We start from the raw sequence: 19,825 nt of genomic DNA, 5'->3' as shown, positions 1-19,825 counted from the left end.
TAGTCACCTCGCTCTGAACAACAATTTAAAGGATTGTGTATTCCTTTGCTGCACTCGTCTGGAAAATGTGAGAAGGTTGTATTTTGTTCATACAACGAACCAAGATGGCTGCAAAGCTGCTTCATAAACATTTGTCCATTTTTAAGCCATGTGATGTCACATAGTGGTTTCTTGTAATAGTTAACAAGAGTTTTTATTTTAATTGCTAATTACAAACTTCTTCCCCCCCCCCCCTTCCTCCCTTCCCTTACCCCCCATTCAGGTTTGCACGATGATGGAAACCGTGGCAGCAACAGTTCCAATGAACAAAACAAGTAGGTTGTTTCACTCTCTCCACATGCTGACAGTTTCTCAATTGGACAGCCAATGATTTCTGAATTGTTCTCAACTGCAGTCACAAGATTTATGGAGTAAAACGATGCACTTTGCTAAGTATCAGAGCTCAGACTTGGAAACCTGCATCCCGTCAGTTTTACTTCAGTTCCTCGGACGCACGTTTCGCATTCGCGCTCAAACTGGAATTCTAACACTGAGCAAACTGAATGCTTTCACAAGGTAACGAAGGGGGCATGTAAAAGCTGTTCGGTCGACCTGTGCCTGTGCCATGTCCACATCCCAGTTCTGACACTTGGCAAATTGCAGGAAGTGGTTATACGAACCTTGTCTACAGACTGGCTATATGTGACCGGCCACCACAAAAGGATCAGTCAGAAGTTGCATGAAATGTTTTTTGTTTTTTTTTCAGTACAGACAAAAATATGACTACTGGGCAACAATGACCATTGTCAGATCTTTGCCGTTTTGGTTGAGCTAAATTGCTACTTTTATCTGTGCAAGTTTAATTGCAGTTCACTTAGCTTTCACAAAAATAACTTGTCAATTTCCTCACCTGAGAAACACGGCATTGCAAGCGATGTACAATGCGATGATGTCACACACCAGGTGACACCTGATGTTGCCATCCAGCAATGTCCGAGCAACAAGGTCACTTTGTGTGCGGTATTCCCGCACCGCTACTGGGTTCACCATGAACGGGATTCCTGATGATGTCAAGCTTCTCAGTTCATACGAAACACGGATGTCAAATGTGTGAATCGGTGAAACGGAATACGTGTTCACAAAAGCGAGATACGCGAGAGGGACTGGAGGAAATGACGTTTCACCGATTCACACGTTTGACATCCTTGTTTCGTATACACTGGGAAGCTTGACATAATCAGGAATCCCGTTCATGGTGAACCCAGTCGCGGTGCGGGAATACCGCACACAAAGTGACCTTGTTGCTCGGACATTGCTGGATGGCAACATCAGGTGTCACCTGGTGTGTGACATCATCGCATTGTACATCGCTTGCAATGCCGTGTTTCTCAGGTGAAAAAATTGGCAAATTCTCTTTGTAAAAGCTAAGTGGGCTGCAATAAGCGTTGTGCTATCGAGCAGACATAAAGACGACTTCTGCGTGGGCCGGTTATAATGCCGTTGACAGAAACATAAATGTTCCCGTCCAAGGATAGCAGCGATAGAAAAGAAAGAAAGAAAGAAAATAAGCTAATGATGGAGCTTTCGCCGTTATCTTTTTCTGTGAATATAAATATCGTGGATATAAAAAAAAATTGGGATTAAATGGAGTCAAATATACCATCGTGCGGTCTATGTCAAGCAATAAAAGCAAATCGGTTATGCTAGTTGAGAGGATTAGTTCACGATTCCAGTGCACACAAGCCTGAGCCATTGGCTCCACTTGCAGCAATTCAATTATCGGAGAAATATTAATTAAAAACGGATATATTTTTTTTTTAATCAAGAAATCGGAACAAATTGATTCCAAAAATCCGCACCCATTAGCCATTGTGCATTGACGATATACTAACCGAATCAGCATCTCGACGTAAGCTTTACCAATGATATTGGGAAAACTATGGCACGGTAACATCAATAAGTAACGCCAAATTACGCGGAGACATCTTATCAAATCGAGTAATTCTCACCTTTAAAAATACAACTTTTGTGTCACTTCAACTAATTGCGTGTTTTAAATACTTAGAAGTGATACAAATCATTGTGAAAGAGGTTGTGGTTGGTTCGCTTGCTATGTAAATTTAATTACTGCCTTAGCTGCCAATCTCTGGGGAAGGTTTAACGTTTAACGTCGATCCTGCGGAAGATTTAACAATGAAAAACTTCTGGTTCCGGGTTGCTGCGCGTGTGTTGCTGGTTTGCGAGTTCTTCCATTAAATTTTACAAGGTAAGTTTCCAGGACCAGATACGTTGTTTTATTTTCGTTCCTGTGTTGATTGTCTTGTTTCTGTTCAATTTTCTGTGCCAAACCATACTTTGTTGTGTTGAATCGTCGAATTTGTGTCCCTGGTGAAGTCCGATGTCCGCATGTAGGGCTGGGCTATAGTTGGGTTGTTGCTTCTGCCTCCAGTTTTGACCGCACGTGCTTCATTTTCACTCCTTTTATACCCCAGGTTAATCCTTTTCCCCTCCTCACTCTAAACCCCCCCCCCAAAAAAAACAAATAAAAACAACATTTAAAAAAACCAAACTCAATCTGCTGCGCACAGTTACTCCTTCATTCCCTATCTCCTCTCCTTTTCAATGCCCCCAAAATGAATCTTCACTGAATAAAATGTTTCTTTTTTTTAAAGGCTGTTAATAACATTGAATACTAGAAAGGCACTCGGTAGAGCGCATACCTCCGCCACATATCACTCCGCCACTGATCCACGAGAACATATCGGGCCCAATACATATTTGAAATATCGTGCGATTTATATCGTTTTTATGCCTGGTGTTGGCTTAATGGTTAGGGTTGTGGGCTTGGCTTCCCAGGATCCTGGGAATCCCACTCTGCTGTTGAATTAATACGAGGTGGGGTTGACTCTGCCTGTCATCCTTCCGAGGTCGGCAAAAATGAGTGCCAGCTTGTTGGTATCCTGTGTCGGAGTGGCGACCCATCCAGGATTGTGCCCAATATCCAAGGAGACTGCTTAGGCAGCACCAACGCTCTGCACAGAGTATGGTCCTAATGGATGGATGGACCCATGAAGTCTGTCACCATACATCCAGTTTGGGATTCCTGAGAAGTGCATTTTGCAGAGGTTGTGTGCACACAACAATCAATTCCCCTTCATGTAGACATGGTGTCAAACCCCCTCCATGCCAGTACCCTCTGCACCCCCTATCTACTTCCTCCTCGTCCCACCCCCTCACTGCTTCCTCTTCGTACCACCCCCAATCAGCTTCCCCCTTGTCCAGCCCCCTCTCAACATGTCAAATGGCTGGGTGCTGGCATCTGTTTCACTAGCCATGGAACTTCAGCAGAGAACTTCTGTGAATCCATGGGACCGACTCAATCTGTGAACTTTCTCATTTCTGTTAATAGCAAATTCTCCCTTCTGGACTTGGTTATGACCAACTTCCCCAAAAACCTCTCTGCTCCAATCGATTTATCTGATCATGTGCTTATGAAGGTCAACATCTCTCGAGCTATTCTCAGATAACAGCTTCAGCACCGGTGAGTCAGGCAGTTCACTCAGTCAAACTGGCAGGGAATGTAAGCAACCATTTCACTTCAGGATTGGTCTCTATCTACCGCCCCTGATATTAACTTCAGGACTGGTGGATGGAGGTTATGCTTTCACCCCTGTCTGTCTGTCTGTCTGTCTGTCTGTTTGCGAACATCATTGTGAAATCATTGGCATGATGTATCAAAAAGTTGTGGACGGATTCGGACAAAATTTAGTGAAGAGGTTGGGTGTGTGATACGGACGAAATGATGATACGGACGAAGAGGCCCAAAAATTGAAATATAACATGCTATCTCAAAAAGTTGAGGAGTTTTGCCAAAACTTGGTGGATGAGTTGGTAAGGTGACAAGAACAAGCCAATTCAGTATAGGTTCAGGTTTGGATCCAGATCCGGCCTATCAAAGGGATACAAAACGTAAACTGTTCAGGCTGGCGGAGGTATGCGTGCGCTCTACCGAGTGCCGTTCTAGTTCCAAATTTCACCACAGCCGATTCCGTTCGTGAGAAGGCCGAGTGCCTCAATTCTGTGTTTGCTTTAGGCTTGGGGGATTCTTAAATTTTTAAGAATCGATTCCGATTCTGAAATACTGTCTCAATCCTGAAAGGAATCGATTCCGATTCGTCACAGAAATCTTATCAATTTGTCCTCGTCACACACGCAACCTGCTCAACTCGTTTCGTCCAAATCCGTCCGTAACTTTATGAGATATCCTACACACAATCGGGGTGAAAAACGTAACCTCAATCCATCTTCTGTGGCGTGGGGAATAAAGAGAAATAACTTGAGTGTAAAAATTATGTTCATGAGTAAGTAAATAAAATCATTGTTGGTATTAAGATTTATATTATATAAATAATGCCAAAGGAGTAAATGTTACTTCAAATTAATCCAAACCTTGAGGACAATGGTAATTTTTTTTCAATCAGATTAAAAAAAGTTGAACCTAGTTTACCTGGACAGTGTACAGTGCCTTCAGAAAGTATTCACACCCCTCGACTTTTGTCACAATTTGTTGTGTTACAAAATGGATTAAATTTACATTTTTTTTGTCACCAAAAATCAAAAGAAAAAAACCACCCCACAATGACAAAGTGAAAACATGTTTTTAGAAATTCTTTCAAATTAACTAATAATAAAACGCTGAAATGTTTTGCATAAATAAGTTTTCAACCCCCTGAGTAAATGCTTTGTAGAAGCGCCTTTGGCAGCGATTACAGCTTCGAGTCTTCTTGGGTATGTCTGTATCAGATTAGCACGTCTGGATTTGGAGATTTTCTCCCATTCTTCCTTGCACATTTGCTCAAGCTCTGTCAAGTTGGATGGGGAGCGTTGGTGAACAGCAATCTTTCAAGCCTTTCCACAGATTCTCAATGGGATTCAAGTCTGGGCTTTGGCTGGGCCACTCAGGACTTTCACATTCTTGTTCTGAGTCTTTTGGCTGCATACTTATGGTCGTTGGCCTGTTGGATCGTAAATCTTCACCGCAGTCAAAGGTCTTTTGCACTCTGAAGCAGGTTCTCCTCAAGGATTTGCATGTATTTGGCTCCACTCATTTTCCCTCCATTCTTACGAGTTACCCAGTGCCTGCCGCTGAAAAGCATCTCCATCGCATGATGCTGCCATTACCATGCTTCATGGTGGAGATGGTGTTCGAAGGGCGATGAGCTGTACTCGGTTTCCATGTGACGTAGCACTTTGCATTCAGGCCAAAGAGTTCAATTTTCATCTCATCAGATGACAGAATCTTTTCCCTCATATTCTCAGTCTTTCATGTGCCTTTCTGCAAACTCCAGGCATGCTGTCATGCCTTTTTCTCAGGAGTGGCTTCTGTCTGGCCACTCTCCCATAAAGCCGAGATTTGTGAAGTGCTGCAGAGATTGTTGTCCTTCCAGCAGGTTCTCCCATCTCAGCCAAGGAACTCTGTAGTTCTGTCAGAGTGGTCATTGGGTTCTTGGTCACCTCCCTGACCAAGGTCCTTCTTGCCCAGTTGCCCAGTTTGGTCAGACGGCCAGCTCCAGGAAGAGTCAGGGTCGTTCCATTTCTTTTTTCATTTCCTAATGATGGAGCTCACTATGCCCTTGGGAACTTTCAACACTCTAGAAATTGTTTTATACCCTTCCCCAGATCTATGCCTCCTCGCAATTCTATCTCGGAGTTCTACGGACAATTCCTTGGACTTCATGGGAGAGTTTCTGCTCTGACATGCACTGTCAACTGTGGGACCTATATATATATATATATATATATATATATATATATATATATATATATATATATATATATATATATATATATATATATATATATATATATATATATATATATATATGTGTTTCTTTCTAAATCATGTCCAAACAATTGAATTGGCCACATGTGGACTCCAATCAAGTTGTGGAGACATCTCAAGGATGATCAAAGGACACTGGATATACCTGAGCTCAATTTGGAGTGTCATAGCAATTAGCAAAGGGATTGAATACTTATTGACGCAAGATATCTCAGCTTTTCATTTTTAATGAATTTGTCAAAATTTCTAAATATATGTTTTCACTTTGTCATTGTGGGGTAGTTTGTGTCGATTGGTGACAAAATTTTTTTAATTTAATCCATTTTAAATTCAGACGATAACACAACAAAATGTGACAAAAGTCACGGGGTGGGAATACTTTCTGAGAGCACTCACGACACAAGGCAAATACGACCGCTCGCTCCTGACTTTTTTATTTGCTGTGAATAAATATGCCGCAATATCTTGATGTTCATATATATGATGATTTTGTAATTTCACAAACTCGAAACAGATACAATAAGCTAATGCTGTCTGTCGGATCCGGGAAGGAAAAGTCTCTCTCTCTCTCTCTCTCACTCTCACTCTCACTCTCACTCTCACTCTCACTCTCACTCTCACTCTCACTCTCACTCTCACTCTCACTCTCACTCTCACTCTCACTCTCACACTCTCTCTCACACTCTCTCTCACACTCTCTCTCACACTCTCTCTCACACTCTCTCTCACACTCTCTCTCACACTCTCTCTCACACTCTCTCTCACACTCTCTCTCACACTCTCTCTCACACTCTCTCTCACACTCTCTCTCACACACACTTCGTGAGTCCGTCTGCTCATTTTCTTCACAATTTGAACAAACTAGATGCAGAAAAACAGACTTGTCTTTGGCTGTTTTGTAAAGAATGACAGGAGAAGCTTTTGATGTAATTTTCTGAACCAAGGAATGGATTCTTGATTGACAAAGTAAGATAAGGCATAGTATGAATCGACTCCAGAGACTTGGAACCGTCGTCACAGGTGGGTAATCGGTTCCGTATAATTTTGGGTTTGATTCCCAGTTCCGATGGAGGGAATCGATTCTAACAGAGTAATCGATTCTTTCGCCCAAGTCTAGTTTGCTTCCAAATATTGTATCCCCAGCTCCTCGCTCTCTGTATCCACCCCACCCAACTGCTCTGAGACTCTGTCTTTTTTGCACCTGAGAAGATTGAGACGTTTCTGGTGACCCTCAGCTCTGATTCTGCAACAGGACTGGAGAACATAAGCTCACATGTCCTTAAAAACCTGCTCTGTTGCTCTTGTACTTCCTCTCTCTTCCCTTTTCACTGAGTCTGTCTGCTCTTTTCATCCTGTCCTCTCCTCTCCCTGTCAAGGCTGGAGTGCCCCAAGGCAGTGTTCTGTGCCCAGTCCTATTCCTGAGCTTCATCAACAATCTCTGACTCTGGAAAATTCTCTTTATCTCTGTGCTGATGACTCCACCTTCTGCTGTGACATCTCTCATCCTTCAGATAGACCGGCAGCAGCCTCTTCCCTCTCTTCAAACCTTGACAAAATCACAAACTTGTCAAACACTTGAATATGTCTTTCAGTCTTGAGAAATAGCTCTCTTTCCCTCTTTCACTCCAAAAGGATCGGATGGCAAACCCTCTCCCACCTACTTTCTTAACAATCCTCTCAAAGAAGTTTAGTCAATGAAACTCTTGGCTCTCAGTCTCACTCTCAGCCATGACCTTTCTTGGGCAAACGACTTTTCAAAGCCGGCCTCCAAAGCCATCCTCGGATGTGCAAAGTCCTTCCATGGCACACTTGAGCTCTTATCCATCTACACGGCCTTCATCTGTGGCTTGATGGAGCACTCCTCTCCCCTCCGGGCTGGTGCCCCTGCTTCGCACCTTGCTCAGCTTGCTCCTGCAAGTTCATATGATGTGCCATTGTCTTTGGTTTACATGTCTGTCTGTGAGCAACCTCCACCCCCCTCCTGGGCCAATGGAGCAAGGCTTCACAGGCTGACTTTTGTTTCCATAGTTTAGTTTGAGCAATCACGCACAGTTTTGTGACGTTTTCTTCTGGAATCATGGCTTTGCATTACATCAGTACACCAAATTTCAACTTTCTAACCCACCGAGAAAGTACTAAACATTTATCCAAGTGATTCAGTGAGTGTGAGGAAAGAGCTCGATATATTTGTTAATGCCGCTGGGATTCAAATTAATTTTGTTTTTCATGTAAAAACGTTTTCGAATAAAACGGTTGTGGGTTTCCCTTCAACACTTAGGAAAAGTTTGATTCAAAGTCAAACTTTAAGGGATGGAGCTTATGAACCAAGGTAGAACACAAGGTGATTGTCATATTCTTGAAGCTGTTTCCACATCACATGCCGTTAAGAAAGGCTGGCAGGATGGCCTGGAGGTATGCACACTCGCCATCCCTCAAATGGACGTTAAACCGGTCCTTCCATCTTCCAGTTTTAGTTGGTGGACGTAAAAGACCCTGCAGCGTCCTTCGCAGAGACTAGACGAATTATTGGTGGCACCCTGACCAAATTCAAAATTCCTCCTCTGACCCACAGGGGGCACAATGCATTAGTGGCACAGCCACGACCGCATCATAAACTATGCAAACCAGCGGCCACCTGCTGCACATGAAATGTCAATGAGGGCAGAGCCAATTGGAGTTATCATCATGGTCGGTTTGCATCTTTCCATTTTGCTATTTCGCTTGATTTTAGATGAGTAATGATTGTGAATCAGCTGCTTCTACCATTGAACTGTCTGGTCTGGCTTTGATTCTCGTCCCGGTGATAAACTTGGATCGCTGATCCACTATAGGCAGGAAATCGTCTGTGGTCATGTGACATTCCATGAGAGTGAGCGACATTCCATGATTGAAGAAATCCTTCAAAAATCTCTGAAATAGCTGAATAGATCGAAGCAAAACTTGACACATATGACCGCCCTTCCATGAGGAACAAAAGGTTCACACATATGACATAGGTCACATGGTTTGGCAGCCATATTGGATTTACCCTGAAACGTATAAAAAAATCTTCTTCAGAACAGTTGGACAGATCGAGGGGAAACTTCACATAAATGTTCCCCAAGGCATGTGTGTACAAGATTGTTAAGGAATAATTGATGTCGCATAGTTTGGCAACCATATTAGCCTGGTGTGTTGGCGCAGTGGTTAGGGCAGCGGCTTGGGATACAAAAGGTCCTGAGTTCAAGCCCTGTTGAGCCACTGAATTAATACACCAGGGGGTTGACTCAGCCTGTCATCCTTCCGAGGTCGGCGAAATGAGTACCAGTATACTGGGCCGGTGTATACCCCGGTTAAAAATAGGTGTACCATATCCCTGTGTGTCGTAAGAGGCGACCAGGGTTGCGTCAGGAAGGGCATCCGGCGTAAAACATGTGCCAAATCACTATGCGGATCATACGGATGATCCGCTGTGGCAACCCCTAATGGGAGCAGCCGAAAGAAAAAGAAGAAGAGGAGGAGTTTGGCAACCATATTGGATTTAAGAAAAATATGAAGCAGTTTTCTTTTGAACTGCTTAATCAATTGACATGAAACTTCACAATTGTGACCTAGTAGTGATGGGGAATACATGTTTTAAATTTCCAGTTGATTGGGCACATCAACTGGAAATTTAACCAGAATTATTGTTGGGTAGCCAGAATTATTAACCTCCACCATCTTCGAAGATGGATGGAGGTTACTGTTTTCACCCCTTTCTGTTTGTTTGTTTGTTTGTGAGCAGTATTACAGAAAAACTCCTCGACGGATTTCGACGAAACTTGGTGGGGGGGGGTTAGGTATGGTCCAAGGATCATGCCATTAAATTTTGGACTTGGACCCCCCCCCCCCAAAAAAATTGTTTGAGAAAAAAATATTTTTTTTTGCATTTCTACATGTTTTAAGTGATTTCCACCCCCCCCCCCCCCAATTTTTTTTTACCCCCACCACAAAAAAATAGAGAATTTTTTTTTGCATTTCTACATGTTTTAAGTGATTTCCAACCCCCCCCCAAAAAAATTAACCCCCAAAAAAAATTTAGAGAATTTTTGTTTTTGCATTTCTCCATGTTTTGTGATTTCCAACCCCCCCAAAAAATTGTTACCCCCCCAAAAAATTGTTAGAAAAAAAAAATTTTTTTTTGCATTTCTACATATTTTAAGTGATTTCCAACCCCCCCTCAAAAAAAATTGTTTGAGAAATTTTTTTTTTGCATTTTTACATGTTTTAAGTGATTTCCAACCCCCCCCCCCAAAAAAAAATTGTTGGAGAAAAAACATTTTTGCAACTTTTTTTTTCAACATAATTTAGATTTTTTTTTTTTTTGCATTTTTACATGTTTTAAGTGATTTCCAACCCCCCCCCCCCCAAAAAAAAATGTTGGACAAAACAACTATAACTGTCAGCACTGTTGACATCATATTTAATGAATAAGATATAAGGTTCACTTGAATGACCCAGCAGTATTGGCGGCGGAGGTTTTGCACTCTCCCAAGTGCTCCCCCTCGAGTTAACCTCCGCCATCGAAGATAGACGGAGGTTACTGTTTTCACCCCGATCTGTTTGTTTGTTTGTTTGTTTGTTTGTTTGTGAACAGTATTACGGAAAAACTCCTTGACGGATTTCGACGAAACTTGGTAGGGGGGTTAGGTATGGTCCAAGGATCATGCCATTAGATTTTGGACTTGGTCCAAAGTCCAATATGGCCGCTATGGTGGCCATTTTGAAAAATATTTTAATTTTTGTTTTTGCATTTCTACATGATTTAAGTGATTTCCAACCAAAAATAAATAAATTTGTTGGAGAAAAAAAAACCTGAGAAAATTTTGGAAGTTTTTTTTTTTTGCATTCATGTTTTAGGTGATTTCCAACCCCAAAAAAAATTTCTTAGAGAAAAAAAAAATTTTGCAACTTTTTTTTTCAAAAAAATTTCGATTTTACTTTTTTAGCATTTCCACATGCGCGTCGATCTCATTTAGTTTATTCAATCGTGGCTCAGTAGAGTCTGATCCGTTTTGACCTACAATGAATAGGATATCAGGTTCACTGAAGTGACCCAGCAGTATTGACGGCGGAGGTTTTGCAGTCTACCGAGTGCTCCCCCTCTAGTTTATTATTTGAATCTGGGTTCTTTTTAAACTTTTTTTATGCCTCCACTGACGAAGTCGCCATGTGTGGTTTTTTTTTTAGGTTGTCCGTTTAGCTGTCCGTCCGTCCGTTTGGCTGTCCGTCCATCCGTCCGTGATATGGTTTTCGTTTGGTCCAGATATGGTCCAGATTCCTATCATGTTCCCTCTGATCCCTACCGCACACTGTGACATTATCCACGTAAACAAAAGTGTCTTTGAGGTTTTCATCTGAGATGATGTCGTCCATAACCCGTTGGAAGCAAGCTACCCCATTCGTGACACCGAAAGGTATTCTCCTGAATTGATAGAGGCGCCTCCCTGCCTGGAATGCAGTGTAAGGTTTGTCTTCCTCTCGGATGGGAATTTGATGATAGGCGCTTCGCAAGTCGATGGTACTGAATACCTTATAATTGGCCACGCGTTCGACCATCTCATCTATGCGCGGCAGGGGGTAGGCGTCGAGTTGGGTGAAGCGATTGACCGTTTGGGAATAATCGACAACCATTCGTTTCTTATGGTTCTGACTGCTGGTTACTAACACCTGTGCGCGCCATGGCGAATCGCTCGGTTCTATAATTCCCTCCTCCAGTAATCGCTTGGTTTCCGAAGTGATGAAATTCATGTCAGCAGTGGTATATCGCCGCGATTTGATCGCTATCGGTTTGCAGACCGGCGACAAGTTAGCGAACAGCTGGGGGACGTCACCTCCGCGGTGGTCAACGCATTTAAAATTAGACGAGGCTTGCTTCCTCCAAAGGGTATTTCGACGCTCGTGTGCTGCTTGAGGACATTATGACCCAGAATTACGTCTGCGCACAAATCACGAAGCACCAGTACCCTTACATCCCGATGCGTGTACCCTTTTACGTCCAATTCAACATTGCAGTACCCTCGTACGCGGGATTGTAGTGAGGTGGCGGCCATGCATACCGTATTGTCAGTCGGGTGGATTACCCATTTCCTGCCCTTCACTAGCGAGCTGTTGACGAAACTTTCAGAGCTACCGGTATCAATCAGTGCCTCAGCCATATGCCCGTTAATTCGTACGTTGATGATAGCCTTGGATAGATTCCCCGGGAGGCTGCAGTTAATTTATTCTGCGAGTAGAGAGCCGCAGAAGTGGGTTTATTTCTCCTTAGAGTAGATTTACATACCCTGGCATAATGCCCTTTCTTGTCGCAATTCATGCATGTGGCATCTCTGGCGGGACATTTTTGACGAGGATGCCTTTTGTACCCACAAAAGAAGCATTTACCAACCGGAGCAGTTGCTGAGGAGTTTGACGTGGCCTGGGTATCCGGCTCCTCGGGTGTTTCTCCATCCCCTATGTCTGGCTGTGTCTGTGCCAGTGGGGTTCCTTGAGTTCCCACCGTAGCAGCGTTCATTAGCAGCATCGGTGTCCCAAATGACTCAGATTGCTGCTGAGCCGTATCCATCGCTCGTGCCTGATCGACTACCTTGTCAAGAGTGGGTTGCGCTTTCTCTAGTAAGCGTTGCCGTATGTGGGCTGATCTGAGTCCTTGGATGAATGCCTCCCGTGTGGCTTCCTTTCGGTGTTCCTCGGCGCTTACGGCCCGGAAGCTGCCGTCTTTTCCCAGCTGATTCAGAGCTTGCAGGAACTGATCGATTGTCTCCCCGGCTGCTTGCTTGCGTGTGTTGAGAAGATGTCGTATGTATACCTCGTTCTTGGGCTTCACGTAGAGCGCTTGCAGCACCTCGATCGCTGCTTCGTAAGTGTCGCACTCCGAGAAGAGCCTGTACACGCTGGGCGAGACATGATTCACGAGAGCGGCAAATTTGTCGGCTCCTTCCTCGATGATGGTCAGATAGTGTGAGAAGGAACAGAACCAATGCGACCATTTCATTTCTGCGTCAGTCGCGTTTGGGTCTGCGTCGAACCTCTCTGGTTTGTAGATCTTGTCCATCGTTGGTTGAGAGAGCCGAGAAAATCAAATGGAATAAATTGAAATGAGAGCGAGAGATGAACCTTCAGAGTTTAGGCTTTATTCCATTTGATTGGAGCCGCTTCTACGGGCACACCGGGGAATACAGGTTCAGCTAGGAGTACATAAGCAGTAACGTATACATGTGCAGTTAATCATTGCAGACAATCCGCGTAAGCACAGAGTTCGATATAATCTCCATTCTCACCAGTCAATGAGCACCTTCAGTTAACGAGCATCAAGTGAACAGCCGATGTAAATGGCAATGCCCCGGGGACAACCACTCGTGCCGCAGAGACCTCCCCTTATACGCGAGACGCACAACATGTGATCCCGCGTCATGTCCCTCAATTCACCTCAATTCACCACAATTAGATTTTGGACTTGGTCCAAAGTCCAATATGGCCGCTATGGTGGCCATTTTGAAAAATATTTTAATTTTTGTTTTTGCATTTCTACATGATTTAAGTGATTTCCAACCAAAAATAAATAAATTTGTTGGAGAAAAAAAAACCTGAGAAAATTTTGGAAGTTTTTTTTTTTTTGCATTCATGTTTTAGGTGATTTTCAACCCCAAAAAAAATTTATTAGAGAAAAAAAAAATTTTGCAACTTTTTTTTTCAAAAAAATTTCGATTTTACTTTTTTGGCATTTCCACATGCGCGTCGATCTCGTTTAGTTTATTCAATCGTGGCTCAGTAGAGTCTGATCCGTTTTGACCTACAATGAATAGGATATCAGGTTCACTGAAGTGACCCAGCAGTATTGACGGCGGAGGTTTTGCAGTCTACCGAGTGCTCCCCCTCTAGTTTATTATTTGAATCTGGGTTCTTTTTAAACTTTTTTTATGCCTCCACTGACGAAGTCGCCATGTGTGGTTTTTTTTTTAGGTTGTCCGTTTAGCTGTCCGTCCGTCCGTTTGGCTGTCCGTCCATCCGTCCGTGATATGGTTTTCGTTTCCACGATAACTTAAGAACAGCTGAAAGGATTTAAGTCAAACTTGGTACAATTAGTAAAATGATATAAAGATGAACTGATTAGATTTTGGGGTCAAAGGTCATGTTTGGTTGCCAACTTGTGAACCAGTGATGGGATTTTGATCAAACTTGTTATAAGCATACAGTTTTATGCAAAGATGAACTGATGAGATGGTATCAAGAGGTCAAAGGTCAGAGTCCCCGTCATAGGTTTTAGTTACCGTGATAACTTAAGAACGTCTGAAGGGATCGAAGTCAAATTTGGTCCAAGCATGTATAACAATGTATGCATAAACTGATTACATTATGGGGTCAAGAGGCAAACGTCATGTCAGGTAAAATGTGATATTTGAGAACACCTGAAGGGATTTCAAACTTGGTACAAGTATGTATGATGATTTAATAATACTAGTGCGTGCCCGTACATGCATGGCCATACGTGCAAAAAAAAAAAAAAAAAAAAAAAACTTTCAAACCGCGTGCCAGAAACAACAAAAACTACACAGGCCGTTCCTTCGCTCTCGTGTGCCTGTACGTGCGTGGCCGTACGTGCAAAAAAAAAAAAACTTTCAAACAACCACACAGGTCGTTCCTTCGCTCTCGTAAACGACGACTGGATTGGGGCATTGAGTTTATCTATAAATGCGCATAAGAAATCGAGAAATTATTAGAATACAGTGTCATCACTATCCGGAAGTGGTGCGTGCCCGTACGGAATGTTCACATGCATTCCACGAATTATCGCTTCCATTGAAGTAACAACTGCTGTGATACTTCCACACACAGAGTTGATTAAAATCCAAATTAAAATCAAGTTTACCTCCCTATCTTTGCTTGCCATGACATTTGCTGCCATTGACCATTGCCACTCCTCCGCCACGGTAACGAAATGGCACCCTTTCCCCATCGGCCATGCCTACGCAGCAACGTGTCTTGTCATTGGTTTGGTAAATAATTGGCCATAACTTGGGAAGCACTTGTGCGATTAATATAAAACCTTGAAAAGGCACATCCTCAGGTCCCCAGCAATATATCTGGCAAGTTTCAATTAGATCGGACCAGTGGTTGTCGAGAAACAGCGGTCACACACACACACACACACACACACACACACACAGTGCTGGAATTATAGATAGATTGGCGGATATCTGTCGACTTCGAAGAGTTGTTTTTTTCGTTCTCGGTTGTTTTTTATTTTTCTGGAATTGTGGCTGAGTTGCTTTCGTTTACCAAGTTTCAACTGTCTACCACCTCAAAATTACTAAACATTTGTATCAGTGTGAGGGAAACACCAACAGCATGGCAAAGGGACCCTTGGGGGAAGAATGAGATCAAAGGAAGGGAAAGTATGACACAGGAGGTGACATGTTGGGTACAATCATTGTGGGAGATTCCAATGATTTTGAGGGTCTTTGTTTCCCCCACTTCGAGAAGTAAGTGCAAGATATGAGACAGGGGTACCAGCCCAAAAGGAACAGCAGTACTCCATCGAGCTACAGATGAAGGCTTTGATAAAAGTTCAGATTTGTTGTGGGAAAGACTGCACAATGGAGGATGCCCAGTTGGCAACTGGCTTTGGAAGACAACTTGAATATATGATTTGCCCAAGAAAGATCATGGTTGATGGTGAGACCCAAGAGTTTTACTGACTAACGTCTTAAAGAGGGTTGTTAAGAAGGTATTCCACTCCCCTATTCCCCCATCTTTATTTCCTGTCTCCATGCCTGATATATGATTTCACAAAATTGAAGTTTGATATTTCATTATACAGTTAACATAAAATAACTGCTGCAACCTCTCTTGAAAATTAATGTGCTCGACATGTTCCTTAAACCGTAGATTATGGATGGATTCGAGACAAGAGACACATCATACGTCAATCCAAATGACCACAAATTGCTCCAGTGATGGAAAGCAACCCTCGCTCTCACGTCTTGAAAAAATTTCACCACCTTCATCTTCACCCTCAAAAGACACGGTGTTTCCACATGATGTACCGCTGGATCTGCGTACAAGTCGAGGCAACATGGCTGGCCCTGGAGAGTCCGCAGCAGCTCATGCCATGGTAGACGAGTCCACAAAAGTAGCGGCAAGGCCTGCCAAGCGATGTCCACCTATTGACACTTTACCTTTAAAGAAACGCCGCCCAGCGAACATTAGCTGCATCGCCACACCAGTGACAAATTTGGATGAGGTGAAAACTGAGATTGCGGAAGTTCACCCAGTCAATTTTGAACAAAGATCATGGACCTGAACCGCTTGCTTTGGTACAATGGTACAGCGTGATTGTCACTGAGCACTGCAGACTTTTGGCACGATTAAGAGGGAGGAGGTCAGATGGTTGAGAATTTCCTCCAAGGTGTTCACCATAAATTGCTGTTTCTTCAGCATGATGGAAATGATCCTGAGACCATTGGATCACGGTTGGGACTATTATATTGTTACGCTGCTGCTAATCCCAAGGTTAGTTTGGAGGTGCAAGTCCCAATGTGAATCAAAGCTGTGGAACTTGCCATAGTCCACTGTATTTGGTCTTCCCAGTTTGTGAAGCTGGCAACAGTACAATGTTCAGCCTTGGCTCAGAGCTGCAGACATAAATAACCTCAGATGTCTTTCTAGTTCTTCCTCATAGATCAGGTACAAGTGTCAAGTTGAATGTTTTTTGGATTGAGAGGTGTTCAATCCAACCTCTTTGTCCTTCAGCATAGGTGAGATATTTTTACTCTTTCGTCTTCCAAAAAGTTGGCAAGTTTTGCACACCTCCTAACCCTTCCCTCCCCTTTTCCACTCCCAGTGTTTCTCTATGAGCAAGTATAAGAAATTTATTTTGTCACTTTTTGACATTAAGTATGTTATTTCTGGAATGCCTGGTGCTTCCGCCGCCAAACGCGCACTACCCTGAGCCAAACAAGCTGCAAAGTTAAACGGAGAGCCAAGTTTCTTTGCGACACGATCATCATGTTCCTCGTGAAAGCCAATTCAATCGAGGTATTAATGAAATCCTCGACCTGGATTTAATTCTCTATTTTAAAAAAACAAGATAAATCCAGTTGTATAAAATTACTTCAAACCTTATAATTCAACATAGTCCTGAGAAAACCAGAGGCAGGATGACTTTTTTTTTCAATGGATTTTCATGGTCATTGTGCACAATGAAACTTCTGGGTCTGTTAATTGCAAGGTTTCCGTTACAGGGTATTGTGAATCTTCATTCGCAGTTTAATCAACCGATCAGCCACACTACTACATAAGCCGTTATGCCAGATCCACACGAAGTCCTCGTTTTCAAGCGTCATATTGAATGACCATCTTTCAAGGTTGCATCATCAAGCACGTTGGTGGCTGAATGGGTAAAGCTTTGTTGCATTGCTTTTCACGACTGTGGGGTTCATTCCAACGGCTGCTCTACAGCCTGCGACCGTGTGGTCACCTGTCCAGGATCAGTTCTCGGTCATGGAAATGAATCGGAAGTTGGTGCGAGCGAGATGCTTTGACAAAAAAAAAAAAGAGTAGATGGGAATTCAGAAATGCCACTACCACCACGAGGTTGCATAAAGTATGACAGCCATGACACGAAACCATTAGAAACTATATGATGCATTTAAGCTTTGACAATAGGATAATTGCCATGCTCGTAATTGTCATCTTTTCCTTTTTCTTTTTAAATCTCTGAATTTATTACTTCTGGCTGGTCCAGTTTATCTTCTCTCTTTTTGCATTCTTCATTCTTCAATTTGTTCTCACTCTCTCTTTTGTGACTAATGCAACATTGATAAGATATGCAGTTTACCCTATATTCTTTTTAAGCATGCTTTAGGTGTTGAAGTAACTTTTGGCAGTGTTGGATGTTCTGAAAGCAATATAGTTATATGCAATATTATATTCTGTATGACAAACCTCATTTATTATGGAGACAAAAGCCATAATGAGAGTTAACGATGGCTAGTTTTGCATCTGTGCAGCTTGCAGGTTCTTCCACATCAGCAAAGAAGATTTTTTTTTTTTTTTTTGTCCTTAAAGCAAAATTGTATCCATGCAATAACGGGGTTTCGGATGATATAAATGCAAAAGAGATTGCACTTTAATATGCCAATCGTGTGCATAACTTTCCTTTGAGAGAAAGAAAAAACAAAAACTATTCTAAAATGTGCAAACAAATTTTATGCTCATGTCAATTTTCCTTACACGTGCAAGTCCACCGTCACCTCTCTTCCCCCTTCCCCAAGACATCCAGTATTTGTTCCACATTCCGCTTCTGGAAGCTATTCTCTGCCATCGTGTATCAGGTAAACGTTTTACATCTGTTTTCAATGTCTCATACATGTGCAAGCATGTTTAGCATGATGAGCCATCCCTGGCTTAAAGCCTCCCTCATATGGGGTAGGGTTGGTGGAGGGGTCATCGGGAAATTATTGGTAAATTTTTATATTAAAAAAAAGGCTTTATAATTGAATTGTCATGACTGAGCAAATATATATATGTATATAAAATACATACATGGTGTGTGTGTGTGTGTGTGTGTGTGTGTGTGTGTGTGTGTGTGTGTGTGTGTGTGTGTGTGTGTGTGTGTGTGTGTGTGTGTGTGTGTGTGTGTGTGTGTGTGTGTGTGTGTGTGTGTGTGTGTATATATATATATATATATATATATATATATATATATATATATATATATACATATATATATATGTATGTATGTATATATATGTGTATATATATATATATATATATGTATGTATGTATATATATGTGTATATATATATATATATATGTATGTATGTATATATATGTATATATGTATGTATATATGTATATATGTATATATATGTATATATGTATATATATGTATATATATATATATATATATATATATATATATATATATATATATATATATATATATATATATATATATATATGTCTGTATATATATATATATATATATATATATATATATATATATATATATATATATATATATATGTATATGTATATATATATATATATGTATATATATATATATATATATATATATGTATATGTATATATATATATGTATATATATATATATATATATATATATATATATATATATATATATATATATATATGTATATATATATATATATATGTATATGTATATATATATATGTATATAATATATATATATATATATATATATATATATATATATATATATATATATATATATATATATATATATATATATATATATGTATATATGTATATATATATGTATATATGTAATGTATATGTATATATATATATATATATATATATATGTATATATATATATATATATATATATATATATATATATATATATATATATATATATATATATATATGTATATATATATATGTATATATGTATATATATATATATATATATATATATATATATGTATATAATAATATATATATATATGTAATATATATATATATATATATAGCATATATATATATATTTAAATTTATAGATATTTTTATGTCTTGTCATTGACCATTTTTAAAATTGTTAAAACATTCCAAATCATGCAGATCAACATGCATCACTTCACTCCTTTATTCCTGCAGGTCCACAGAAGAAAATCTTTTTTTATTACATTATTTGTATAAAAACAAAAAACAAATTTAATTATATTTAATTTTTTTTGTTTATGTTTAAAAATTTTATGTAATTAATTGAAAAAAAAAATAATTGAAAAATTTAAGATAATATAAATGATATTTTATCAAGAAAAGTATTAGAAAATGATGATCAACACAACCCCAGAACACCCAAAACACGTGTAAGTATAAAATTTTTATGTTGACATATTTTTTTATGATACAAGTTTTTGAGTTAAGTAATTCAATATGAAATGTTAACATTTAATATAAAGATATATATTTATTAAAAAAAGAAAAAGAAAAATT

General features: G+C 40.6%; 1 protein-coding gene across 4 annotated transcripts in view; it reads left to right on the top strand.

Annotated features, from left to right (window-relative positions):
• Positions 1-18,341, top strand: part of LOC147031433 (uncharacterized) — a 95,434-nt gene extending 77,093 nt beyond the window's left edge. For all 4 annotated transcript variants that reach the window (XM_085863047.1, XM_085863038.1, XM_085863030.1 and 1 more), the window contains 2 exons: positions 263-314; positions 15,728-18,341. In XM_085863047.1, coding sequence (XP_085719173.1) covers positions 263-314; positions 15,728-16,142 — 467 coding nt within the window. In that variant the 3' untranslated portion in view covers positions 16,143-18,341. The remainder of the gene's footprint in view (positions 1-262; positions 315-15,727) is intronic.
• The last annotated feature ends 1,484 nt before the right edge of the window (positions 18,342-19,825 follow it).

This window comes from Eptatretus burgeri, chromosome 2, assembly GCF_056783735.1.
Source record: "Eptatretus burgeri isolate ZD-2024b chromosome 2, Ebu_testis_v1, whole genome shotgun sequence".
Classification (NCBI taxonomy): Eukaryota; Metazoa; Chordata; class Myxini; order Myxiniformes; family Myxinidae; genus Eptatretus; species Eptatretus burgeri.
The sequence above is the reverse complement of the archived record's forward strand: the minus strand, read 5'-3'. Positions and strand labels throughout refer to the sequence as shown.